Source organism: Lycium barbarum, chromosome 1 (assembly GCF_019175385.1).
Source record: "Lycium barbarum isolate Lr01 chromosome 1, ASM1917538v2, whole genome shotgun sequence".
Taxonomy (NCBI): domain Eukaryota; kingdom Viridiplantae; phylum Streptophyta; class Magnoliopsida; order Solanales; family Solanaceae; genus Lycium; species Lycium barbarum.
This window is the reverse complement of record NC_083337.1, coordinates 159,983,784-160,010,096: the sequence shown is the minus strand read 5'-3', so window position 1 is coordinate 160,010,096 and position 26,313 is coordinate 159,983,784. Positions and strand designations below refer to the sequence as shown.

The window sequence follows — 26,313 nt, the reverse complement described above, 5'->3', positions numbered from 1 at the left end:
CCCACACTGTGAGATTCCATGGGTATGTTGTTGTTGTTGGTATAATTTTCAGTTCTCACCAAAACTAGAAATTATTTGTCCACGGTTAATCGAAAAATCACAAAATAAGAAATACTACTACTCCTAGTAAGTATTATTTATGGACGTATATTATGAGTTAAATAAAAAAGAAGTATTGTTTGTTTGTTTGTTTTCAAATTGGCAGCTCTCTCTCGCTAACAAACTACCTATATATACTCTCGCTCGCATTGTGCCACTCACAACGTAGAAACAACATTCGTCAGTCAACAAGTATTGCGCAGAGAGGGATATATGGTGGCGAGAAACGCACCCGAGAGTGTTGATTGCTGCATGTCAGTCGCAACAATGGCCGCAAAGGTGACTACTGCTTCTGTCGTCCGTCGTGAAACCTCCGCCGTGGACGATAAGCCGCCGGTGATGACGTCACTCGTTAACTCTCAAATACCTTCCTCCAACTCCTCTACCAAAGGTATGTGTGTGTATTTTAACTCTTTCGGCCATCAGACTTCGGAGTATATGCATGGTATTGTCTCTGTTTGAATTTCCTGCGGTACTTCACGGATATATATATAAATGGCGGCTCGGATGCATTAATAATTTCATGTGATTTGCTGGTTTTAATTTTGGTATTGGAGAAGGAAGTTTTATTGAATAGGTTACAGTAGAATTATTGCTGATCTAATTAATTAAACCTTTGTTTAGTCAACAGTCGGGTTTACTTTTTAACTTTGCCTGTGTAAGTGCACAATTCACGTGGTCCAAAAATCATTTAGATTGCTGTTATATACTATTTTATTCATGCAATTATTAACGTAGAGTTCTATCCTTTTTAATTGAAAATCAGCTCATCAACTACGCCTAAATTTCAAATTATCAGGTGAGACCAGTTAGATGAATCATTTTTATATCCATTTTGCTCTATTCCGGTGCATTTTGTTCCATTTTAGAGGATCTACTATAGTTAAAACCTTTTTTTTTTCCGATAACCGTAGTGTCTAGGCCAGCTTGCGCGCACCTCGACTAATTCTACGGGATTCCCGCCACCTCCCACCAACAACTAACAGGTAACTCTGTCCACCAAGACTAGGACAGATCGGAGAAAATCACCTAATGTTTTTGTCTCTACTGAGATTTGAATATGGGATCTCATGTTCTTGATTTATTTGTATTTATTTATTTATTTTTAATTTATTTTTATTTTATTATTTGTATTTATTTGTAGTTAAACTACTTTTACATTGATTGTTAACCTACGATGTCCTTCCTCTTTTCTATAATGATGGGACTGATTATTTTTTTTGCGAAACAAGAATAAATACAAAAAAGATGTTAAAGGAGGGAGCTTGTTATTGGAATAGCTGGTAAGATGTCCAATGCTTGATGATTCTATGTTTATGCAGGGATCCAAATCATGCCTAGAGCTCAAACTTGTCATCCTTTGGACCCTTTATCTGCTGCTGAGATCTCTGTGGCTGTAGCAACCGTTAGAGCTGCCGGTGACACACCTGAGGTTCTTAATCACTACTATCTTTTTTTCATCCATTTGTTGTTGTAACAATGGAACAAGTATTAGTTGAACAACAGGACATCTTTTGCTCTCGTATTCCACTAACTCTTTTTGTTTCTTTAACATTTTAGGTCAGAGATGGCATGCGGTTTGTTGAGGTGGTTCTGTTGGAACCAGATAAAACTTTTGTTGCACTCGCAGACGCCTATTTCTTCCCACCTTTTCAATCGTCATTGATGCCCAGAACCAAAGGAGGACTTCTTGTTCCTTCTAAACTTCCTCCAAGGCGAGCTAGACTTATTGTTTACAATAAGAAAACAAATGAGACAAGCATATGGATCGTTCAGCTAACTGAAGTACATGCTATTGCTCGAGGTGGGCAACACAGGGGAAAAGTGATTACATCCAAAGTTGTTCCAGATGTTCAACCACCTATAGTATGCACTTAACTCATGTTTAGAACTTCAAAAGAATAGAAGTACATGAACAGTAGATGCAATTAGGTTACCAAAGAAAAGAAATGGGATTACTAAGTAAGAGCAATAGAAACTTCTTATTATGTTTTAAACTAAATGCTTTCACCCTACGGTCCAATAATTATTCATGAATTTCAACTATATTTGCAATGACGGTCATCTTTTGGTTTGCTTTAGAATGTTCATTTGGCTAGATTCACTGATTAATTTAAGAACATTTTCGAAGTAGTGAATACCTCCATCTTAATGGAACATTTGATTGAATTTCCTAGTGGTAAGTTATTGTTTCTTTAGTTTCTATCAAGTGGTCTTGTAATACTGGTGTTCTAGAGATTCTAAAAACAATATGAAACAAAAGAGTCGGTAGAATTTGTCTTTTTTAGTACTGGCATATAGAGTTGGAAACAACTGGGAGTAAGTATATGAGCCAAACTGAACATATTTGATGCCACAAGACTGGGGCTAATCGTATTTGTTTCCTCTCATTAAGCATTTTCCTATTTTTGTATTTGCCCATCCTATATATATTTTTATTTACTTACATTAATTCACTTATTCTCTCTTCTTAATGAACTGCATGTGTTTTCTTTCCTGTCATATGGAACATAGAGCATTCTTATATACCAAAAGCAGAAGAAATTTTGCATAGAAAGTTCTACTATAGTCAACCCAAAAGAATGTTGAAGTTTACAAATTTTAAGTGCTTTGGCTTAAGTGAGTTGTAATATATGTCATCTCTTTAGATTTCAGTAATCCTCAGTTTTTACAAATGATCTCAACTTTGTTCTGATTGTAGGATGCACAAGAGTATGCTGACTGTGAATCCGCGGTTAAAAATTATCCTCCTTTTATTGAAGCAATGAAGAAAAGGGGTATTGATGACATGGACCTTGTGATGGTTGACCCCTGGTTAGTTGAAATGTTCTTGAATTTTCCATTCCTTCTCCTTTAAGAATTGTTTTCTTATCCAATTGCATTTTTACCTGATTATGCTCCGACAGGTGCGTTGGTTATCACAGTGAAGCTGATGCTCCTAGCCGCAGGCTTGCCAAACCACTAGTATTCTGCAGAACAGAGAGCGACTGCCCAATGGAAAATGGATATGCGAGACCAGTTGAAGGAATACATGTGCTTGTTGATGTGCAAAACATGCAGGTGATAGAGTTCGAAGACCGCAAAGTTGTACCTTTACCTCCAGCTGATCCACTGAGGAATTACACTGCTGGCGAGACAAGAGGAGGGGTTGATCGAAGTGATGTGAAACCCCTACAAATTATTCAGCCAGAGGGTCCAAGCTTTCGTGTTGATGGGAACTACGTACAATGGCAAAAGGTAAATTCTTTTTCCAGTCTAATATGCAATGAAGGATTATTTGCCTATATAAATAACGTGGCCATTCTTTGACTTTCTCCATGACAGTGGAACTTCCGAGTAGGTTTCACCCCTAGGGAGGGTTTGGTTATACACTCTGTGGCATATCTTGATGGTAGCAGGGGTCGAAGATCCATAGCTCATAGGTTGAGTTTTGTGGAGATGGTTGTCCCCTATGGAGATCCAAATGATCCACATTACAGAAAGAATGCATTTGATGCGGGAGAAGATGGACTTGGAAAGAATGCTCATTCACTTAAGAGGGTAGATTTTACAATTCTATGGTTCAATTAAACATTTGGCTTTTGAACTGTAAATGCTAATATAACTAAAACACCACTGCAGGGATGTGATTGCTTAGGATACATAAAGTACTTCGATGCCAATTTTACAAATTTCACCGGAGGAGTAGAAACCATCGAAAATTGTGTATGTTTGCATGAAGAAGATCACGGGATGCTTTGGAAGCATCAAGATTGGAGAACTGGCCTTGCTGAAGTTAGACGGTCTAGACGACTGACAGTTTCTTTTATTTGCACTGTGGCCAATTATGAATATGGATTCTACTGGCACTTTTACCAGGCAAGAATAAGAAAATCATTATCAGGCAATCCTGATGTGTTTACATGTTCAAAAGAAATCAGGTGACATTGAAGTGTTATCAAGTTCACGTTTTATTTCAATTCAAAGAAAAGAAAGCATGTAGAAGTAAGATCAAAACTGCTTGTAACTCCCGTCGTGTTTATGATTCTATTACAAACAAATTTTTCTTTAAAACGCGAACCAATGTTATTATTTTGTTTAATTGAGTTAGATCCAAATACTCTGTTACTTGGGCTATTTGCTTTTGTTTCTCTTTCTTAGCCAAAAGAAAAGGAGTAGCAGAAGTTTGAATTCATCCCCAAGAATTTTCTTGATTTGTTCGCATCTATTTTGCATAGATGTCTTTGCTGATTTTAAATATGTTTAGTTCCACTGATCATTTTGAAACGATATGTATACATTGTGGCTGCAGGATGGGAAAATTGAAGCAGAAGTCAAACTCACAGGAATTCTCAGTTTGGGAGCATTGCAACCTGGAGAATCTCGTAAATATGGAACCACAATAACATCAGGATTGTATGCACCTGTTCATCAGCACTTCTTTGTTGCTCGTATGAATATGGCTGTTGATTGTAAGCCAGGAGAAGCACACAATCAGGTATTTTGTTGAACAAGTTTGCTTGTGCTGCCGAAATTTAAGTAATTTCATACCTCCAGTTTCAAGTTCGTAATCTTTCTATTCCGAGTATTCTCCAGATTGCTGAAGTAAATGTCAAAGTTGAAGAACCAGGGAAGGAAAATGTTCACAATAATGCATTCTATGCTGAAGAAACACTGCTTAGGTCTGAATTGCAAGCAATGCGTGACTGTGATCCTTTATCTGCTCGTCATTGGATTGTAAGAAGCCTTACCAGACTGTATCCTCCTTTTTTTGATAGAAACTGTATTTCATTCTGCTTTCCTAGCAGAGTATCTGCTGAGATATGTACACATAGTAGAATGTGATCCTTAAACGTGGCCACTGACTGTTGAGGGAGCTAAAGTCCTTAGTCGTATGACCAATCGTTGTGTCATTTTTAGCGTTTTAACCGAAATTGATCACCTTATTCCTCCACTCTTATCATCAAAGCTGATCTTAAGACATTTCTGAGGCTTGTTTGGCGGTACGGGTTTGGCATAAGAGTACTCTATGTTACACTCATCTGAAAATCACTAACTTTCGTTGAGTTTTTTGCTCTTTGGTTAGATCTGTTTGGTGATCTTAAGGTTGCAGATGAAAATTTCAATGACACGCAGGGTTACACGTTATTTATACATGTGGTTTTGTGGAGTCAATTTAAGATTCAAAAGTTTCTAGCTCAAAACACCAAGGAAACTGGTGGAAAAAATCTATTACAAGCATTCCCTTACCCTAATGCTGGAGCCATCAATTTGACTGTGAAGATCTGATTTTGTAGGTTAGGAACACAAGAACAGCCAACAGAACAGGACAGCTAACAGGGTACAAGCTGGTACCTGGTCCGAACTGTTTGCCATTGGCTGGTCCTGAGGCTAAGTTCTTGAGAAGAGCGGCATTTTTGAAGCACAATCTATGGGTTACACAATATGCACCTGGAGAAGATTTTCCTGGGGGAGAGTTCCCTAATCAAAACCCACGTGCTGGTGAGGGATTAGCTTCTTGGGTTAAGCAAGATCGTTCTCTGGAAGAAAGTGATATCGTTCTCTGGTTAGTTTCTTGGCAACCCTCAAATTATGTTATTACATTGGAGGTTCAGGCTTCAATTGTTTTACAAAACATCCACGTTTAATTTCCATAACTTTCCAGATGTGGAACTTCAAGTTCCTAGAATAAAACCTTTGTTAAAACATGTTTGAGAAGTTGCCTATTCCTTGAAGTTCTGATATACACAGTTTATCACTAGGTATGTTTTTGGAATCACGCATGTTCCACGGTTGGAGGACTGGCCTATTATGCCAGTTGAACATATCGGCTTTATGCTTCAGGTATTCTGGAGTCGCAGATGTTTTGTGTTTATGTTATCTCCGCTGGTTTTTCTCCTTATCTTTGTCATCAACTTCTGGTTATATATTGTGTTACCTTTTACTTAATCTACCGAAGAGCTGACTATGTATTGTATTGCCACTTTGGGTGCAATTACTCATTCATACATATATTGGCTATGTTTGTGATAGAATAATTAGTCAAACATAAACTTAGAGCTGAATATTGGAAATAGTAGCACTGGAGTAAAGGGTCATGAAATATCTGTTGGAGTCCCACATTGGTCTCTTTATGGTCTTGGGCAGTTCTCCCCTCATGAGCTAGCTTTTGGTGTTAGGTTAGACCCAAGGTCCATATCTTCACATGGCATCAAAATCAGAACCATCCCTTTTTATTATATCTCTTCTGTAATAATTTGCTTATTGATTGTCCAAGTTTAGCAATGACTTTATCCAACTCCCGAAACCCTCTGCAGTAAAGCATTCGTCGTGAAAACTACTGGCGAAAAAAATATTTGTTGTGAAAACTATTAAGTTCCAGCTGCCTGCTGATTTGGAAGATTCATATTCTGGAAATAAAATGCATCAGTGTGATTTTTGCTTAATGTAACGTGGAAAACTTAACTCATTCTATGTTAATTTCATTTCATATTTAGTGTTAAATCCACAAGAGTTGTGAAAATTGACAGCTAAAAAGGTCGAACTCCCTAACTAGTTTTGGACTGAACATGATTGATTGATCGATCAATAAAATGCGGAATACTCTTGTTGTAACTTTGATTTAGTTATGTACTCATAATGGCATATGGATTTATGATTTAGGTTCCATTTGTCCCTAACCTCTTCAGTTTAAGTAATGCTTCTTTCTGTTTGGTGCAGCCACACGGATTCTTTAACTGCTCTCCCGCTGTAGATGTACCTCCACCTCGGGGATGTGACTCGCAAAGTAAAGACAATGATGTTTCAGAAAATGGTGTAGCAAAGCCCACTACCCCTGGTTTGATAGCCAAGCTTTGAAGATTTTCTAATTCAGAACATAGTCATATTATCTGCACATACACAAAAACACGCGATCTTCAATTTCTTTTTCCCTTTCAATAAGTCCTGAAAATTGGTGCTGCCACATGGATATTGCTCATGTGAATGATATGTTGCAGCAAAGCATGTCCTGTTCATTGATCTTAAACATTCTTATTTGGAAATCTAATAAGTCTCGCTCTCTTTGCATCATATTCTGAATGGTATTGGCTCTATCACCAGAGCATAGAACTACTAACAAGGATCTGTCACAGGGGCGGAGCTACACCCATCTAAGGGTGGTCAGATGAACACCCTTCGTCGGAAAAATTTTCCGAGTATATAGATTAACTATAGATAGTTTTGGATATATACTAACTGCTGAACACTCTTGGCAAAGAAGAGGAAGATAGTTCAGCGGCCAAGGGTGTGCAAACTGTCCTTAAAGGAGCGGGTTCGAACCCGAGCTCCTGCATTTTGCTTACTCTTTTTCTGTTTAGACTTTGCCTGGCCGGCCTAAAAGTATGAACACCCTTGACGAAAATTTTGGCTCCGCCATTGATCTGTCAAGTGGCAAGATTAAGCACTTCAATCTCTAAAGGTCTCGGGGTCAATTCTTGTGATAGTAGGATGGTTTTACACGTAGTAGTTATTGATTGCAGGTAAATTCGTACTTGCTCGTAATATTTCATCAATTGATTGATTGATAACTCACACTTCAACTATATTTGCTATCTGGTGATGGAACTCCTGAAAAAGAAAAAAAAATGGATTGGACCAAGTCGGACGTACGAATTTAGATTCTACGAATTCAAATGTACGACCAACTTCTTAATCATTCGAAAATGTCAAAAAACATTTTAATCTAAACTCCTCAGAGACTGCAATAGTAAAGAACTGCAATTTTGGCCATAACTTTACAAAGAAGGAAGAAAACAGAGGAAGAAGAGAAGATTCTCACCTCAAAGTCTCCTTGAGTACAGTTTCGTATATTTGTATGTATATAGGAAAAGGTAAACTCGAAAATAAAAAGAGAAGATCGAATTTACACTTTTAGATATGGTGAAACACATCAAGATTTTCCCCACTTAAGTCTTGAGATAAGGAACTCAATGGATTATTATTACTGAAATCTTCTTCATTCTTGATCGCATCATAAGGATACTGAAACAAAGAATCTATTTTGTTCTCAGCATCCCATTTCAATTCTTGTGCACCCTCCAACATTTCATTCATCTGAATTCCAGCAGAACTATTATGGCTAATCATATTTGAACTGTTGCTTGTACTCATTCTTGAAGTTGAGCTGTCAGAAAAATCACTTTCTGTCATGAGCCCATGTTCAAAATTTGTTACACTTGGCATTGAGCAAAACCCAAAATTTGTATTCCCCTCAATTTGGTTCTGATGATCATAAGGCACAATTGGATTCACATTTGCTTGGAATACAGAAAAAGAGGATCAAAGATTTGTTTACTCACATTGGATCCATAAGGCCCAATTAGATTCACATTTTCTGTACAATTTGTCTCATTTTTTACTTGGTTTTCACTTAGTGGCTTGTGGGTATTTGGATCAATCCCTTGCTTTATTAGCTTCTTCTTCAAATATGAATTCCAGTAATTCTTTATCTCATTATCTGTTCTCCCTGGTAATTTTGTTGCAATTTGTGCCCATCTGGCACCAAACAATAACAAAAAAACACTTGTCAAACCAACCGAAAAGATGAAGAAAAGTAAATAAGCAAAAAGGAAACATCTTTAGTTTAAACTTGTATCATTACTCCATATTTGAGAATAATATACTTTAAGAATAGTCCAAATATAACATTTGCTCATAAAGGGATCAAATGCATATATTTTAATTAGTGGAAGGTTAACGTGTTAAGTTACATATCACAAGGAATAAAAGAGTTGTTCTCTCTATATATTAATAACTTGGTTCATAATAAAATATTTATAGATATTTAGTTGATTTTTTAATACACATACACATAGAGTTTGCGCGATGAAATCTATATTGGCTTTGCGTTCCATGAACTCACAGTCATAAGTTACATGTAATTAAATCCGTCTCCGACCGCTTTCTATCAAGAATTTTTTTATTTTAGAACTTGAACCTGAAATTTCTAATTAAAAATGGACGGATATCGTCTATTCCAACACATTCCTGGACGGGCGTACATATATTTGTGGATGAGAATGAAAGGAACAAATTGAAGATCGACCGACACAAAGTTTTGAACAAAGAATTCAAAAAGGGAAGGACCGAAAATGATTTGGCTGATGTAATTTGGCTTTGTATAGTCCTTAGAAAGGGCAAAAAAGGGAACAGGAACCTACGTATAGGAATTTTAGTTGGAAATAATATCCCATGCTTATTGCTTGCATGCAAAGTCATTCTCATTAAGAAAAAAAAATATACCTCCTCCATCTCAAATTATTTATCTTCGTTATTAAAAATAATTGTCTCAAATTATTTATCATTTTAGAAGTTCAAGTGATAGTTAATTATTTTTTCTCTATTTTACCCTTAGTAAAATTTATGACAATCACCAACTACGTGGTTTGTCTTCTTGCAGTATTTACAAAATTTATCAATGTTGAATTTACGGCCTCTAGACTTGGACCTAAAATTCTTTCTAGTACTCCCTCTATCATGGGATCTTCCTCTAACAGACAAACCTTGTCCTTTGTCTTCAGAACGCACTTCAAAATCAAATTTTTCTTTGGACAACAAATTAGATTTGACATCCTCATAACTCAGTGTTTCATTACCACCATATAGCATAATTTCTTTAAAGTGCTTATACGTAGAGGGTAGGGAGACCACCAATAATACTGCTTTATCCTCATCTTCGACCTTAACGTCTAAATTTTCTAGATCAAGATTAACAGAGTTGAACTCATCAAGATGATTTTGAATGGGGGTATCTTAAGCCATAGAGAATGTGTATAACCATTTCTTCAGACGAATTTTATTTGCGAGACTTTTCGTCATGTAGAGAGACTCTAACTTCAACTAGAGGCCTGCAGCAGTAGTCTCATGAATAACCTCGTGAAGAACCATTTTAGATAGACATAGTTGGATATTTGAAAGCGTTTTTTCATCCAATTCCTCCCATTGATCATCTGTCATAGACTCGGGTTTCCTGAATTTCCTAAGAAAAGCCTTCTTTAATCCGTTTTGGATGAGAATGGCTTGCATCTGAACTATTCAGATACTGAAGTTTATCTTGCCGTCGAACTTCTCGATATCAAACTTGGTTACGGTAGACATCCAGGATCTTGAATGCTCTGATGCCACTTGTTAAGAATTAAACGAGCGATACAGCGGAACAGATTAGGATGCACCAACGCAAGAACAATAATATAAGAAAGCAATAAACGTAATGAACACAAGATTTACGAGGAAACCCAAGACAGGAAAAACCACGGGGCGCGAAGCGCAGAGAAATCAACTATAAGGTGAGGAGTACAAAACGATCTCAACAGGGTGCCGAAGCACAACGAGATTAAAGGAAACGAAAGATTACAATCTCTCAATGAAAACTCTCTCTAACCTAAGTGTGGAATATAGTCTTGTGTGTAGTCTTGATAGTCTTGATAGTTGTTCTCCTTTTTCTTGATGTTCTGGCTGAAAATCTCCTTCAAATAGGGGTTGAAGACGTTCAAAATCCCAATTGGAATGGGACAAGCCAGTCGAATCTCAGTTGGAATGGGACAATTTCGTGAAACTCTTTTGGGACATATTCTAACAATTAATATATAATAACTAGAAAAATATTATGGAAGATGGGGATTGGGGTAAGGTGTTGTCGTGTTAGGGTGGTGGAGTTAGGGCCTACACTACAACAAAATATGCTTTTAGCGGCAATTAATTTGCGGCAATAACTTAATTTCCCCTAATTATATTCTAGAATCAATTATTACCGGCAATACCAAACTTCAGCCCTAACAATAAATGCCGCTAAAGGCTTTACTGACTTTGAATCTAATGGCATTAACCAATTGCTGATAAATGTTTTTGTGGCAATAACTATTGCCGTTAAAAGAAAAATATATTGCCACTAAAAGCCTCTTTTGGTGTAGTGCTATGAGAGTGGCGTGGGATGCAGAAGAACGAAATGTCCCTTATGTTACTTGTTTTCTCCACTTCAATCAATGAAGTCATCTTCTTAATTGAAGAACTTATTTTCCTAGAGAAAAAAAATATTTTTTCCGCCAACCAAAAGTAAACATCTTCTGAAGTTACTTTCCTCCATAGTCCATACAAGACACCCCAAAATCTTTTAGCAACACAAGTACTTAACCTCGTTCTTTCTTGAAACAACTACCAATAGAATAGCCAATTAATTAAACTACACAGAAAATGCGATTATATTTTGTCTATTGTATCTTTAAATTATTGGGTTTGGTGACATTCGTGTCATAGAGAGCCCACGATGGTCACGTTCATGTAATGTGAATCTCATTTATCGGGGTTAATCAATAAAATGTAATGCTTAATCTAGGTTGTTGAATAAATTAGAATTAGAATTCTTAGGTGGTTGTAACATAAGCAGAATAAAGCAAGAATATACTGAATGGGATAAATTAAACAAAGAGATGCTGGAGGGAGAAAAGAATATGATTTAGGAATTAATCAAATAGATTAAAGCATGTAATCCTTGGTTTTCTTCATAAATTAAAAAGGAAGGCCGAGTGATATATAGAGGCCAAAGGTCTGCACAGGTCATAGCTGGTAATTGGAGTATGTTTTTCAAATAACCCATGTTATTATGTACAGCTATAGTCACACTATTACCAGTAAGGAAAATCATTATTAGTTAATGTTGATAACTATCTTGTGTTTTGGATAATCTTGGTATTCTTTAGTAAATATTGTAACAATGTAGGCATATTATGTACTGCAGCCATACTATTCCAGTAATCTTGTTATTATATATTGCAATCACACTATTATCAATCAGGAAAATCATTATTAATTAATCTTGATATCAATCTTGTTTTTTGGCTAGTCTTGATGTTTTCAGTAATCATGTTATTATGTACTGCACACAATATTATCAGTTAGGAAAATCATTATTAATTAATCTTGATAACGATCTTGTGTTTTGGCTAGACTTGGTATTTTTCATTACTTATGTTATCATGTACTGCAACCATACTATTATCAATTAGGAAAATCATTTATTAATTAAAATTGATACCGATCTTCTTGTTTTGGCTAATCTTAGTATTTTTCAGTAATCATGCTATAATGTACTGCAATCAGAATGGTACATATTAACAAACTAGGTAAATCGATCTTGATAATAATATTGTATTTTGACTAATTATATACCATATTATTCTTTAATAGTAAAAGTTCTTTCAGATTATCAATGAATTTGGTAAATTTGCATCCAATGATTTTCTAGTGCAGTGCCTAAGTGAGTGCTATATAGTGAATCACTTAGAAAATTATAAGTAATCATAGAAAATCATTTCTTCCCTGAGAGCTACAATATTTGAGTATTATACACTTATATAGTGATACTTATTCAGGATATCATTTTAAGGTTAACTGGTGATTTTTTGCCTCATATATTGCTTGTTATGTGGTTCATGATGTGCAAGATGCAACTATTGACACAAGTCTCAAATGATGAGGTGATTTCGTATTTTCTTTTACAAATTGAGAGTGCCAAAAATTGCAAGTATTAAATTAAACAAGAAAAACAGAATGTCAAGATTGTTAAATAATCTCTATCTGCAAAGAGAAAGGAATCTTGGTGTCCTGGACTATTGGCACTAGGTGATTGTTTCTATATTGGTGATCTATGCACGAATGTTGGTAGTAATAAATTACTCATTGAGGATGATATAAAGTATTTGAATATGAAGAGACCAAATAAAGAAAAACGATACGAAATAATTTTGTCAGTTTATTATAAAGTAAACTTTTACAGTATTGTTTAGAATTTTAAGCTATTAAGAATGTAATTTGTTTTAATCTTCATGCATATTCTAAACACACACACCCAGTGTTTGCCCCAGTTCAGTGACTGCCGAATATATGTCTTGTGTATACACTTCTTCACACTTAACTATGTTTAAGTGATCATATGAATGTCACTTTGAATTGTCGTTTTTTAAATTAATTAATTAGTTAGGTGTAAACACAAGGTGTGAGTAAATATTTACTTATTAACGATCATATCTGTGATGACCATTTAATTAATGTGTTAACTATTGCGCTTTCAATCCCAACCCTCCTTTTCAATGGGAAGAGGCTCAAAATATATGATTATATCATTTGATTTTAAATAAAAATACGGGTGCATTACTGTGCATATGCATATGATCATCCACGTCAATCTTTCATCTTTATTTCATCTCCTGTTTCCTTAATTCTACTTTTAATATTCATATGTTTGCCTTTAGGCACTAACAATTTCCATGCAAAAAATCTGTGAAACACAAAAGAACGGTATTAATTTCAATATAGCAATATTGAAATTAATACCCATATATTATAACTAATATAGCAACAATGGAAATAAAAATGCTCGTTTCAAAAATGCACGTACAAAAACCTTGGTACTGATAAAATAAAAATAAGATGCCACTATGTAGAAGCTTCAAATAAATCTACATGCTCTACCAAAACCTACTTACTACTTAATAATAACTGAGATGGTTGTGGCAAAATTGCTGAAAAATAATAAAAGCTTTGTGGTGAAGAAAAAAATAAATTTAGTAAAAGGATATACGAAAGCAAACACTAACCTAACTCAAGAGATATGATTAACTGAACAGTAGTAAGCCAACAATTTAGTTTCAAACTGGTGAGTATGTTTACATATGATTGTGTTCATGATTTAATAATGAAAGACCTCTACAAGTTTTGTAATTAAGTTGAAGGGTCTTTCAAGTTTCCAAAACTGTTACATGCATCAAATGTAATTAACCGAAAAATATCTTCATCATTCCTTCCAAAAGGAAGATAAAATTAGTAGGAAAAAAAGGGATAAAAGCATAAAGGAAAAAATGATAAATATGAATACCTTAGAGTGAATTGAATGAACGAAGAAAATGAGCGAAAGAAGTTCAAAAAGAGGAATCTTTGGCAAAGAACTATGCCATACCGTTATGCTATTAGCTATAGACCACAATTGATTCTTTTATGTACATATGTTTAATCAAATTTAAGAATTTACATTTGTACATTTAAAATATGCATATATAAGTATCTGGTTTGATTTTTTCTTTTATTCAAGAAATAAATTCTGGTGCTTTTACATTTCTTCTTGTTTAGTCGCAAATAGAACCAACGACAAAACAAATTAAATTTTATGAATTCTCTTTTATCACTTCTCCCAACATTAACAAATGACTGATTGAGAGCGCTTTCAAGTATCAAAATGTTCTTCGAATTGAAATATATTCTCGAAATTCTGTGGACAGAAATCCCCACCACTTTTATGTGCAATGCATATTGCCCTACTTTAGGCATAACTTAAGAACCCCTTAAAGTAGAGAAGAAAAATAGAAATTCATCCCGAGATATAATGTAAATCACATTACATATAGCTTCTATTTTACTCAAAAGCACCAGAAACAAATACCTTTCTGCAAAACTCACAAAAATACATAATAGCAACAAAAAAAAAAAAAACTCATAAAAGTAGTTGCTATGTTGGTTGATTTCCATTTCTTAATCTACTTCCACAAACTGGCAAGTGGTTATTACTTAAACATACTAACTAAATAAACCTAAAAAATATGTTAATAAATCTAACAAGTAAACAATTACAGGTGGAGGAGAAAAATTTGAAACCTTAGAATTATAAAACATAAATAGATATTAAGAATTTAATAAAGAAATAATAAAACAATTGATAGGTTTTGGAGCAGCAATTTCTTACATACTTGCACATAATGCCTCGACATTTGATCAAGTGCCTTACGTTATTGTAGCATATGAGTTGTGTGAACGGCTGAATTCAAAGACGCCAACATAAATATATCCATATCTTGCACCTATAAGAAAACAAAAGGTTACCATTATTATATTTTTAATGGAAGAAACAGAAATATCTACACGTAATAAGCATTTAGCTGAAAATAAAAGGCATGAAATCCACTTATAACCATATAAAGGAAGCTGAAGGATAATGTTGTGTGTTTGTGTATATATAGTCATATAGAGGCGTCCAATGTTTAATGGTGAAACCCCTTCAAATACTAGATCCGCCATAAATTTGATCAATTTCAAGAAACTGCTTGTTCATACCTTGATCTGTCTAATGTATGTAGAGTTAACTCCAAAAGTGGAATCATATGAAAGTTGAAACCATGTGACACTTGCTCCTAAGTTCTAATTTCTAAACGACAACTTTGTTTGAAATTGCAATTTCAACATCAACAATTATAATATCACTTAATGTCAATTAGTATAATCTTTTGTCTTTTTCACCAAGATAATTCCTCCTTTCCAAGAAAGCAAAAATAATATAGAATTCAAAGACAAGAAGTTAAACAAACAAAAACAGCTGGCAATTATATCCAGCAATTTTTCCCTTAATTGTCCACTGTCCCTCGTGTATCACCCCCTTTATTTCCCAATCTAGAATATATGGTAACTTATCAGTTAACAAGACATATATGTAATCAACATGTATAATTGTCTAATGCAATATAGTTTCCGAATCTAGTTTTGAATATTATTCCTTTTTAATTAGTGCAAATGTGCAAGTAATCCAATAAAATTAGTGTCACATTTTCCTCTTTTGTGTCACAACTTAAATTTAGAATTCATGTCTTCTTCATTTAGTCTGAGAAACTTATTGGGACTAAGCGAGTTGCGTACATTTTAAATTGTCAGTCTACGAATCAGTGCCTTTTCTTAAAAGAAAAAAACAATTAGCTTTGGCGATAATGTATACTCGCTCTGTTCACTTTTACTTATTCAATATTTCAAAAATATATTTTCACTTTTATTTATCACTTTTAGCATATCAAGAGAAGACAATTTTATTTTTCCTGTTTTACCCATAGTATTAATTACTCACTTCAAATCATTTTTCAACTCCAATAAAAATATGTACTAATTAATATGGGCACATCAATAAATTATGCACTTCATTTATTATTTCTTAAATAGCGTAAAAAATTCAAAGTGGACAAGTAAAAGTGAACGAAGGGAGTACAATACTTTTTGGCCTTATCAAGGTTACAAGAATGTTTCCATCATCCACAGAGAGAGTAAATTTCTCTAAGTTAAAGGAAATTGTGGAATAAAGTTATTTTTGCTTTATTTTGTGTCAATAAAGCTATTCAATTTGTGTGTTATATTTTTAAAAATTACTATAGTCGAATTATGAAATTGATTTGTCGAATTTTTATTAGCACTTTAAAATTCTTTATATTCCCTCCGTCCCATATTATTTGGCTATATTACTAAAAATATATGTCACAAAATACTTGTCCATTTACAAAATCAAGATACAATTAATTATTATTTTTTCTATTTTATCTTTAACATTAATTTTTTTTTAAAGTAACCAATATTGATTAGAGTGCAATTTATTAGAGAGACATAAGGGTAATATAGTAAAAATACACTTTCATTTATGATTTCTTAAAGAGCGTATAAAGGAGAAAGTGACCAACTAATATGGAACGGAAGGAAGGAGTATATAATAGTATAGTATATCATATGAGACCATCTAGTAGCATAGTAATAAAATTTTGAGAAAATATTTAGTTGGTATAATTTTCAGTTCTCACCAAAACTAGAAATTATTTGTCCACCGTTAATCGAACAATCACAAAATAAGAAATACTACTACTCGTAGTATTATTTATGGACGTCATATTATGAGTTAAATAAAAAAGAAGTATTGTTTGTTTGTTTTCAAATTGTCAGCTCTCTCTCTCTAACAAGCTACCTATATATACTCTCGCTCGCATTGTGCCACTCACAACGTAGAAACAACATTCGTCAGTCAACAAGTATTGCGCAGAGAGTGTTGATTGCTGCATGTGAGTAATAGACTGCGAGTACCAGTACTAGTCGCAACAATGGCCGCAAAGGTGACTACTGCTTCTGTCGTCCGTCGTGAAACCTCCGCCGTGGACGATAAGCCGCCGGTGATGACGTCACTCGTTAACTCTCAAATACCTTCCTCCAACTCCTCTACCAAAGGTATGTGTGTGTATTTTAACTCTTTCGGCCATCAGACTTCGGAGTATATGCATGGTATTGTCTCTGTTTGAATTTCCTGCGGTACTTCACGGATATATATATAAATGGCGGCTCGGATGCATTAATAATTTCATGTGATTTGCTGGTTTTAATTTTGGTATTGGAGAAGGAAGTTTTATTGAATAGGTTACAGTAGAATTATTGCTGATCTAATTTATTAAACCTTTGTTTAGTCAACAGTCGGGTTTACTTTTTAACTTTGTCTGAGTAAGTGCACAATTCACGTGGTCCTAAATCATTTAGATTGCTCTTATATACTATTTTATTCATGCAATTATTAACGTAGAGTTCTATCCTTTTTAATTGAAAATCAGCTCATCAACTACGCCTAACTTTCAAATTATTTGGTGAGACCAGTTAGATGAATCATTTTTATATCCATTTTGCTCTATTCCGGTGTATTTTGTTCCATTTTAGAGGATCTACTATACTTAAAACCTTTTTTTTTCCGATAACCATAGTGTGGAGCCTAGCTTGCGCACACCTCGACTAATTCCACGGGATTCCCGCCACCTCCCACCAACAACCGGTAACAGGTAACTCTGTCCACCAAGGCTAGGACAGATGGGAGAAATCCACCTAATGTTTTTGTCGTCTCTGCTGAGATTTGAATATGGGATCTGTTCTTGATTTATTTGTAGTTAAACTACTTTTACATTGATTGTTAACCTACTATGTCCTTCCTCTTTTCTATGGAGATGGGACTGATTATTTTTTTTGCGAAACAAGAATAAATACAAAAAAGATGTTAAAGGGGGGAGCTTGTTATTAGAGTAGTTGGTAAGATGTCCAATGCTTGATGATTCTATGTTTATGCAGGGATCCAAATCATGCCAAGAGCTCAAACTTGTCATCCTTTGGACCCTTTATCTGCTGCTGAGATCTCTGTGGCTGTAGCAACCGTTAGAGCTGCCGGTGACACACCTGAGGTTCTTAATCACTACTATCTTTTTTTCATCCATTTGTTGTTGTAACAATGGAACAAGTATTAGTTGAACAACAGGACATCTTTTGCTCTCGTATTCCACTAACTCTTTTTGTTTCTTTAACATTTTAGGTCAGAGATGGCATGCGGTTTGTTGAGGTGGTTCTGTTGGAACCACATAAAACTTTTGTTGCACTCGCAGACGCCTATTTCTTCCCACCTTTTCAATCGTCATTGATGCCCAGAACCAAAGGAGGACTTCTTGTTCCTTCTAAACTTCCTCCAAGGCGAGCTAGACTTATTGTTTACAATAAGAAAACAAATGAGACAAGCATATGGATCGTTCAGCTAACTGAAGTACATGCTATTGCTCGAGGTGGACAACACAGGGGAAAAGTGATTACATCCAAAGTTGTTCCAGATGTTCAACCACCTACAGTATGCACTTAACTCGTGTTTAGAACTTCAAAAGATTAGAAGTACATGAACAGTAGATGCAATTAGGTTACCAAAGAAAAGAAATGGGATTACTAAGTAAGAGCAATAGAAACTTCTTTTTATGTTTTAAACTAAATGCTTTCACCCTACGCTCCAATAATTATTCATGAATTTCAACTATATTTGCAATGACGGTCATCTTTTGGTATGCTTTAGAATGTTCATTTGGCTAGATTCACTGATTAATGTAAGAACATTTTTGAAGTAGTGAATACCTCCATCTTAATGGAACATTTAATTGAATTTCCTAGTGGTAAGTTATTGTTTCTTTAGTTTCTAACAAGTGGTCTTGTAATACTGGTGTTCTAGAGATTCTAAAAACAATATGAAACAAAAGAGTCGGTAGAATTTGTCTTTTCTAGTACTGGCATATAGAGTTGGAAACAACTGGGAGTAAGTATACGAGCCAAACTGAACATATTTGATGCCACAAGACTGGGGCTAATCGTATTTGTTTCCTCTCTTAATGCATTTTCCGATTTTTGTATTTGCCCATCCTATATATATTTTTATTTACTTACATTAATTCACTTATTCTCTCTTCTTAATGAACTGCATGTGTTTTCTTTCCTGTCATATGGAACATAGAGCATTCTTATATACCAAAAGCAGAAGAAATTTTGCATAGAAAGTTCTGCTATAGTCAACCCAAAAGAATGTTGAAGTTTACAAATATTAAGTGCTTTGGCTTAAGTGAGTTGTAATATATGTCATCTCTTTAGATTTCAGTAATCCTCAGTTTTTACAAATGATCTCAACTTTGTTCTGATTGTAGGATGCACAAGAGTATGCTGACTCTGAATCCGCGGTTAAAAATTATCCTCCTTTTATTGAAGCAATGAAGAAAAGGGGTATTGATGACATGGACCTTGTGATGGTTGACCCCTGGTTAGTTGAAATGTTCTTGAATTTTCCCATTCCTTCTCCTTTAAGAATTGTTTTCTTATCCAATTGCATTTTTACCTGAATATGCTCCGACAGGTGCGTTGGTTATCACAGTGAAGCTGATGCTCCTAGCCGCAGGCTTGCCAAACCACTGGTATTCTGCAGAACAGAGAGCGACTGCCCAATGGAAAATGGATATGCGAGACCAGTTGAAGGAATACATGTGCTTGTTGATGTGCAAAACATGCAGGTGATAGAGTTCGAAGACCGCAAAGTTGTACCTTTACCTCCAGCTGATCCACTGAGGAATTACACTGCTGGCAAGACAAGAGGAGGGGTTGATCGAAGTGATGTGAAACCCCTACAAATTATTCAGCCAGAGGGTCCAAGCTTTCGTGTCGATAGGAACTACGTACAATGGCAAAAGGTAAATTCTTTTTCCAGTCTAATATGCAATGAAGGATTATTTGCCTATATATATAACGTGGCCATTCTTTGACTTTCTCTATGACAGTGGAACTTCCGAGTAGGTTTCACCCCTAGGGAGGGTTTGGTTATACACTCTGTGGCATATCTTGATGGTAGCAGGGGTCGAAGATCCATAGCTCATAGGTTGAGTTTTGTGGAGATGGTTGTCCCCTATGGAGATCCAAATGATCCACATTACAGAAAGAATGCATTTGATGCAGGAGAAGATGGCCTTGGAAAGAATGCTCATTCACTTAAGAGGGTAGATTTTACAATTCTATGGTTCAATTAAACATTTGGCTTTTGAACTGTAAATGCTAATATAACTAAAACACCACTGCAGGGATGTGATTGCTTAGGATACATAAAGTACTTCGATGCCAATTTTACAAATTTCACCGGAGGAGTAGAAACCATCGAAAATTGCGTATGTTTGCATGAAGAAGATCACGGGATGCTTTGGAAGCATCAAGATTGGAGAACTGGCCTTGCTGAAGTTAGACGGTCTAGACGACTGACAGTTTCTTTTATTTGCACTGTGGCCAATTATGAATATGGATTCTACTGGCACTTTTACCAGGCAAGATTAAGAAAATCATTATCAGGCAATCCTGATGTGTTTACATGTTCAAAAGCAATCAGGTGACATTGAAGTGTTATCAAGTTCACGTTTTATTTCAATGCAAAGAAAAGAAAGCATGTAGAAGTAAGATCACAATTGCTTGTAACTCCCGTTGTGTTTATGATTCTATTACAAACAAATATCTCTTTAAAACGCGAACCAATGTTATTATTTTGTTTAATTGAGTTAGATCCAAATACTCTGTTACTTGGGCTATTTGCTTATGTTTCTCTTTCTTAGCCAAAAGAAAAGGAGTAGCAGAAGTTTGCATTCATCCCCAAGAACTTTCTTGATTTGTTCGCATCTATTTTGCATAGATGTCTTTGCTGATTTTAAATATGTTTAGTTCCACTGATCATTTTGAAACGATATGTATACATTGTGGCTGCAGGATGGGAAAATTGAAGCAGAAGTCAAACTCACAGGAATTCTCAGTTTGGGAGCATTGCAACCTGGAGAATCTCGTAAATATGGAACCACAATAACACCAGGATTGTATGCACCTGTTCATCAGCACTTCTTTGTCGCTCGTATGAATATGGCTGTTGATTGTAAGCCAGGAGAAGCACACAATCAGGTATTTTGTTGAACAAGTTTGCTTGTGCTGCTGAAATTTAAGTAATTTCATACCTCCAATTTCAAGTTCGTAACCTTTCTATTCCGAGTATTCTCCAGATTGCTGAAGTAAATGTCAAAGTTGAAGAACCAGGGAAGGAAAATGTTCACAATAATGCATTCTATGCTGAAGAAACACTGCTTAGGTCTGAATTGCAAGCAATGCGTGACTGTGATCCTTTATCTGCTCGTCATTGGATTGTAAGAAGCCTTACCTGACTGTATCCTCCTTTTTTTGATAGAAACTGTATTTCATGCTGCTTTCCTAGCAGAGTATCTGCTGAGATATGTACACATAGTAGAATGTGATCCTTAAACGTGGCCACTGACTGTTGAGGGAGCTAAAGTCCTTAGTCGTATGACCAATCGTTGTGTCATTTTTAGCGTTTTAACCGAAATTGATCACCTTATTCCTCCACTCTTATCATCAAAGCTGATCTTAAGACATTTCTGAGGCTTGTTTGGCGGTACGGGTTTGGCATAAGAGTACTCTATGTTACATTCATCTGAAAATCACTAACTTTCGTTGAGTTTTTTGCTCTTTGGTTAGATCTGTTTGGTGATCTTAAGGTTGCAGATGAAAATTTCAACGACACGCAGGATTACACGTTATTTATACATGTGGTTTTGTGGAGTCAATTTAAGATTCAAAAGTTTCTAGCTCAAAACACCAAGGAAACTGGTGGAAAAAATCTATTACAAGCATTCCCTTACCCTAATGCTGGAGCCATCAATTTGACTGTGAAGATCTGATTTTGTAGGTTAGGAACACAAGAACAGCCAACAGAACAGGACAGCTAACAGGGTACAAGCTGGTACCTGGTTCGAACTGCTTGCCATTGGCTGGTCCTGAGGCTAAGTTCTTGAGAAGAGCGGCATTTTTGAAGCACAATCTATGGGTTACACAATATGCACCTGGAGAAGATTTTCCTGGGGGAGAGTTCCCTAATCAAAACCCACGTGTTGGTGAGGGATTAGCTTCTTGGGTTAAGCAAGATCGTTCTCTGGAAGAAAGTGATATCGTTCTCTGGTTAGTTTCTTGGCAACCCTCAAATTATGTTATTACATTGGAGGTTCAGGCTTCAATTGTTTTACAAAACATCCACGTTTAATTTCCATAACTTTCCAGATGTGGAACTTCAAGTTCCTAGAATAAAACCTTTGTTAAAACATGTTTGAGAAGTTGCCTATTCCTTGAAGTTCTGATTTACACAGTTTATCACTAGGTATGTTTTTGGAATCACGCATGTTCCACGGTTGGAGGACTGGCCTATTATGCCAGTTGAACATATCGGCTTTATGCTTCAGGTATTCTGGAGTCACAGATGTTTTGTGTTTATGTTATCTCCGCTGGTTTTTCTCCTTATCTTTGTCATCAACTTCTGGTTATATATTGTGTTACCTTTTACTTAATCTACCAAAGAGCTGACTATGTATTGTATTGCCACTTTGGGTGCAATTACTCATTCAGACATACATTGGCTATGTTTGTGATAGAATAATCAGTCAAACATAAACTTAGAGCTGAATATTGGAAGTATTAGCACTGGAGTAAAGGGTCATGAAATATCTGTTGGAGTCCCACATTGGTCTCTTTATGGTCTTGGGCAGTTCTCCCCTCATGAGCTAGCTTTTGGTGTTGGGTTAGATCCAAGGTCCATATCTTCACATGGTATCAAAATCAGAACCATCCCTTTTTGTTATATCTCTTCTGTAATAATTTGCTTATTGAGTGTCCAAGTTTAGCAATGACTTTATCCAACTCCAGAAACCCTCTGCAGTAAAGCATTCGTCGTGAAAACTACTGGCGAAAAAAATATTTGTTGTGAAAACTATTAAGTTCCTGCTGCCTGCTGATTTGGAAGATTCATGTTCTGGAAATAAAATGCATCAGTGTGATTTTTGCTTAATGTAGCGTGGAAAACTTGCTTAATGTAACGTGGAAAACTTAACTCAGTCTATGTGAATTTCAGTTCATATTTAGTGTTAAATCCACGAGAGTTGTGAAAATTGACGGCTAAAAAGGTCGAACTGCCTAACTAGTTTTGGACTCAAACATGATTGATTGATCGATCAATAAAATGCGGAATACTCGTGTTGTAACTTTGATTTAGTTATGTATTTATAATGGCATATGGATTTATGATTTAGGTTCCATTTGTCCCTAACCTCTTCAGTTTAAGTAATGCTTCTTTCTGTTTGGTGCAGCCACACGGATTCTTTAACTGCTCTCCCGCTGTAGATGTACCTCCACCTCGGGGATGTGACTCGGAAAGTAAAGGCAATGATATTTCAGAAAATGGCGTAGCAAAGTCCACTACCCCTGGTTTGATAGCCAAGCTTTGAAGATTTTCTAATTCAGAAAATAGTCATATTATCTGGACATACACAAAAACACGCGATCTTCAATTTCTTTTTCCCTTTCAATAAGTCCTGAAAATTGGTGCTGCCACATGGATATTGCTCATGTGAATGATGTGTTGCAGCAAAGCATGTCCTGTTCATTGATCTTAAACATTCTTATTTGGAAATCTAATAAGTCTCGCTCTCTTTGCATCATATTCTGAATGGTATTGGCTCTATCACCAGAGCATAGAACTACTAACAAGGATCTGTCAAGTGGCAAGATTAAGCACTTCAATCTCTCAAGGTCTCGGGGTCAATTCTTGTGATAGTAGGATGGTTTTACACGTATTAGTTATTGATTGCAGGTAAATTCGTACTTGCTCGTAATATTTCATCAATTGATTGATTGATAACTCACACTTCAACTATATTTGCTATCTGGTGATGGAACTCCTGAAAAAGAAAAAGAAAAATGGATTGGACCAAGTCGGACGTACGAATTTAGATTCTACGAATTCAAATGTACAACCAACTTCTTAATCATTCGAAAATGTCACAAAATATTTTAATCTAAACTCCTCAGACACTGCAATAGTAAAGAACTGCAATTTTGGCCATAACTTTACAAAGAAGGAAGAAAACAGAGGAAGAAGAGAAGATTCTCACCTCAAAGTCTCCTTGAGTACAGTTTCGTATATTTGTATGTATATAGGAAAAGGTAAACTCGAAAATAAAAAGAGAAGATCGAATTTACACTTTTAGATATGGTGAAACACATCAAGATTTTCCCCACTTAAGTCTTGAGATAAGGAACTCAATGGATTATTATTACTGAAATCTTCTTCATTCTTGATCCCATCATAAGGATACTGAAACAAAGAATCTATTTTGTTCTCAGCATCCCATTTCAATTCTTGTGCACCCTCCAACATTTCATTCATCTGAATTCCAGCAGAACTATTATGGCTAATCATATTTGAACTGTTGCTTGTACTCATTCTTGAAGTTGAGCTGTCAGAAAAATCACTTTCTGTCATGAGCCCATGTTCAAAATTTGTTACACTTGGCATTGAGCAAAACCCAAAATTTGTATTCCCCTCAATTTGGTTCTGATGATCATAAGGCACAATTGGATTCACATTTGCTTGGAATTCATACAGAAAAAGAGGATCAAAGATTTGTTTACTCACATTGGATCCATAAGGCCCAATTGGATTCACATTTTCTGTACAATTTGTCTCATTTCTTACTTGGTTTTCACTTAGTGGCTTGTGGGTATTTGGATCAATCCCTTGCTTTATTAGCTTCTTCTTCAAATATGAATTCCAGTAATTCTTTATCTCATTATCTGTTCTCCCTGGTAATTTTGTTGCAATTTGTGCCCATCTGGCACCAAACAATAACAAATAAACACTTGTCAAACCAACCGAAAAGATGAAGAAATTAAATAAGCAAAAAAGAAACATCTTTAGTTTAAATTCTTTTTTCTTTTCTTTGGGTCTTATAAAGAAAAACAATTAATGACCTGTTTCCAAGATTTTCATGGAGAGTAATGATCATTTCCTCTTCTTCTTGTGAAAACATTCCTCTTTTAAGATCAGGCCTTAGGTAATTTATCCATCTCAATCTGCAACTCTTTCCGCATCTTTGTAGACCTGTAAGAATTTGTCACACGCATAAAAATATTATGCCAAGGAAAAAAAAAAATCAGCAGAATGAAGTTAATGAAAATAGCAAAATATAATACCAGCTAATTTAGGGACTGAACTCCAGCAGCCAACACCAAATCTAGTGATATAATTGTACAATTTTTCATCTTCTTCTGGTGACCACAATCCTTTCCTTAGCTTCTCTTTAACAGAGTGGCGCCCCATTTACTATGTGCAGCCTAAGGTTTTCAAAAAGCTTAACGGTCGAGTAAGAAATAAGAGTAGTAGATCATATTCGACGAAAGTGAAAAAAAATAGAATAATTTGACTCTAAATTACAAGGTTATAACTTTAGTGACCATTGTTTGGAATGAAATATTAAGGCTAATATATAATATCAAGATGTCTAGAGTGATGTCATAGTTGGAATTTAAGGTCCAAGTGCTAGAGTTGCTGAGAAGAAGCAAGGTGGGGGAATTAAGTGGTTTTTACGCAAATTTGGTGATGCTTTTTGGATTGGATCTTAAGATAACTTTGGGCTCTATATAATTATTATAACTTTCTAGAGAAAAAGAGGAAGAAGCAGCTAAAGCATAAGATAAATGAGTACAAATACACCTTAAGCTGGTAGTCAAGAATAGCAGGTGTCCATCTTTCACAATAACAGGAGTATGCATTTTTCTTGATAACGATAGTATTTAGACCAACTTAAATACATTTTCACCATTTCACGGGGTATCCTTTACATTTCATCAATATAAGTATTGAGTAATTCTATAGTCCACCCATCAAGATTAATAGCCTATTTTGCCAAGCTTTCAAAATTTACTTTTGAAAAATATTATTTGCGAGAACCGCTTTTTGAAAAGTAATTCTAGAAAGTAGCAATTTGTGTTTGATTACTCAACTGAAAATATTTTAGTCAATATTAGAGCGGGGGCGGAGCCACATACGGCGACAGGGTTCATTTGAACTCCTTCGGTAGAAAATTTACTGTTTATACATGGTTAAAATTATTTTTTATGTATAGATAGTAGATGTTGAATCTCCTTGGACTTCTTCGTATGTTTACTTCTTCATATTTTGAATCCTCTTACCGCAAATCCTGGCTTCCG

At 35.2% G+C, this 26,313-nt stretch overlaps 3 protein-coding genes and 1 pseudogene across 7 annotated transcripts; 2 read left to right on the top strand and 2 right to left on the bottom strand.

Annotated features, from left to right (window-relative positions):
* The first annotated feature begins 245 nt into the window (after positions 1–245).
* On the top strand, positions 246–7,149 carry LOC132601647 (diamine oxidase [copper-containing] 1, peroxisomal). Of its 3 annotated transcripts, none has more exons than XM_060314726.1 (12): positions 246–490; positions 1,422–1,531; positions 1,660–1,965; positions 2,801–2,913; positions 3,006–3,336; positions 3,424–3,639; positions 3,721–3,957; positions 4,391–4,576; positions 4,675–4,815; positions 5,376–5,644; positions 5,841–5,922; positions 6,799–7,149. In XM_060314726.1, exons 1-12 carry the CDS (start codon positions 313–315, stop codon positions 6,934–6,936), a joined length of 2,307 nt encoding a protein of 768 aa, XP_060170709.1. In that variant the 5' UTR covers positions 246–312; the 3' UTR covers positions 6,937–7,149. The 3 variants fall into 3 exon arrangements, with proteins under 3 accessions (XP_060170709.1, XP_060170716.1, XP_060170714.1); XM_060314733.1 differs by lacking the exon at positions 246–490 and adding an exon at positions 701–898; XM_060314731.1 differs by lacking the exon at positions 246–490 and adding an exon at positions 935–1,085.
* Positions 7,150–7,826: 677 nt separating this feature from the next.
* LOC132617080 (transcription factor MYB86-like) lies at positions 7,827–10,143 on the bottom strand (annotated as a pseudogene).
* A 6,725-nt stretch (positions 10,144–16,868) lies between these two features.
* LOC132601628 (diamine oxidase [copper-containing] 1, peroxisomal-like) lies at positions 16,869–23,762 on the top strand. Of its 2 annotated transcripts, none has more exons than XM_060314708.1 (12): positions 16,869–17,130; positions 18,010–18,119; positions 18,248–18,553; positions 19,389–19,501; positions 19,595–19,925; positions 20,013–20,228; positions 20,310–20,546; positions 20,980–21,165; positions 21,264–21,404; positions 21,965–22,233; positions 22,430–22,511; positions 23,412–23,762. In XM_060314708.1, exons 1-12 carry the CDS (start codon positions 17,007–17,009, stop codon positions 23,547–23,549), a joined length of 2,253 nt encoding a protein of 750 aa, XP_060170691.1. In that variant the 5' UTR covers positions 16,869–17,006; the 3' UTR covers positions 23,550–23,762. The 2 variants fall into 2 exon arrangements, with proteins under 2 accessions (XP_060170691.1, XP_060170693.1); XM_060314710.1 differs by lacking the exon at positions 16,869–17,130 and adding an exon at positions 17,518–17,726.
* A 369-nt stretch (positions 23,763–24,131) lies between these two features.
* On the bottom strand, positions 24,132–25,796 carry LOC132601638 (transcription factor MYB86-like). 2 transcript variants are annotated; one of them, XM_060314720.1, is made up of 4 exons: positions 25,297–25,796; positions 25,075–25,204; positions 24,740–24,935; positions 24,370–24,560 (listed from the first exon to the last, which is right to left on the bottom strand). In XM_060314720.1, exons 1-4 carry the CDS (start codon positions 25,421–25,423, stop codon positions 24,516–24,518), a joined length of 498 nt encoding a protein of 165 aa, XP_060170703.1. In that variant the 5' UTR covers positions 25,424–25,796; the 3' UTR covers positions 24,370–24,515. The 2 variants fall into 2 exon arrangements, with proteins under 2 accessions (XP_060170699.1, XP_060170703.1); XM_060314716.1 differs by having other exon boundaries at positions 24,132–24,935; positions 25,297–25,792.
* Between the last annotated feature and the right edge of the window lie 517 nt (positions 25,797–26,313).

Excerpts from the sequence above, each read along its gene's own strand:
- LOC132601638 (XM_060314716.1), bottom strand. The coding sequence starts at position 25,423 with ATGGGGCGCCACTCTGTTAAAGAGAAGCTAAGGAAAGGATTGTGGTCA. Across the intron at positions 25,205-25,296 it reads TTCAGTCCCTAAATTAGCTG|GTCTACAAAGATGCGGAAAG; the intron begins GTATTATATTTT and ends AAATTCTTACAG. Across the intron at positions 24,936-25,074 it reads CATGAAAATCTTGGAAACAG|ATGGGCACAAATTGCAACAA; the intron begins GTCATTAATTGT and ends GTTTGGTGCCAG.
- LOC132601647 (XM_060314726.1), top strand. The coding sequence starts at position 313 with ATGGTGGCGAGAAACGCACCCGAGAGTGTTGATTGCTGCATGTCAGTC. Across the intron at positions 491-1,421 it reads CTCCAACTCCTCTACCAAAG|GGATCCAAATCATGCCTAGA; the intron begins GTATGTGTGTGT and ends ATGTTTATGCAG. Across the intron at positions 4,816-5,375 it reads TATCTGCTCGTCATTGGATT|GTTAGGAACACAAGAACAGC; the intron begins GTAAGAAGCCTT and ends CTGATTTTGTAG.
- LOC132601628 (XM_060314708.1), top strand. The coding sequence starts at position 17,007 with ATGGCCGCAAAGGTGACTACTGCTTCTGTCGTCCGTCGTGAAACCTCC. Across the intron at positions 20,547-20,979 it reads TCTACTGGCACTTTTACCAG|GATGGGAAAATTGAAGCAGA; the intron begins GCAAGATTAAGA and ends TTGTGGCTGCAG. Across the intron at positions 22,512-23,411 it reads ATATCGGCTTTATGCTTCAG|CCACACGGATTCTTTAACTG; the intron begins GTATTCTGGAGT and ends TGTTTGGTGCAG.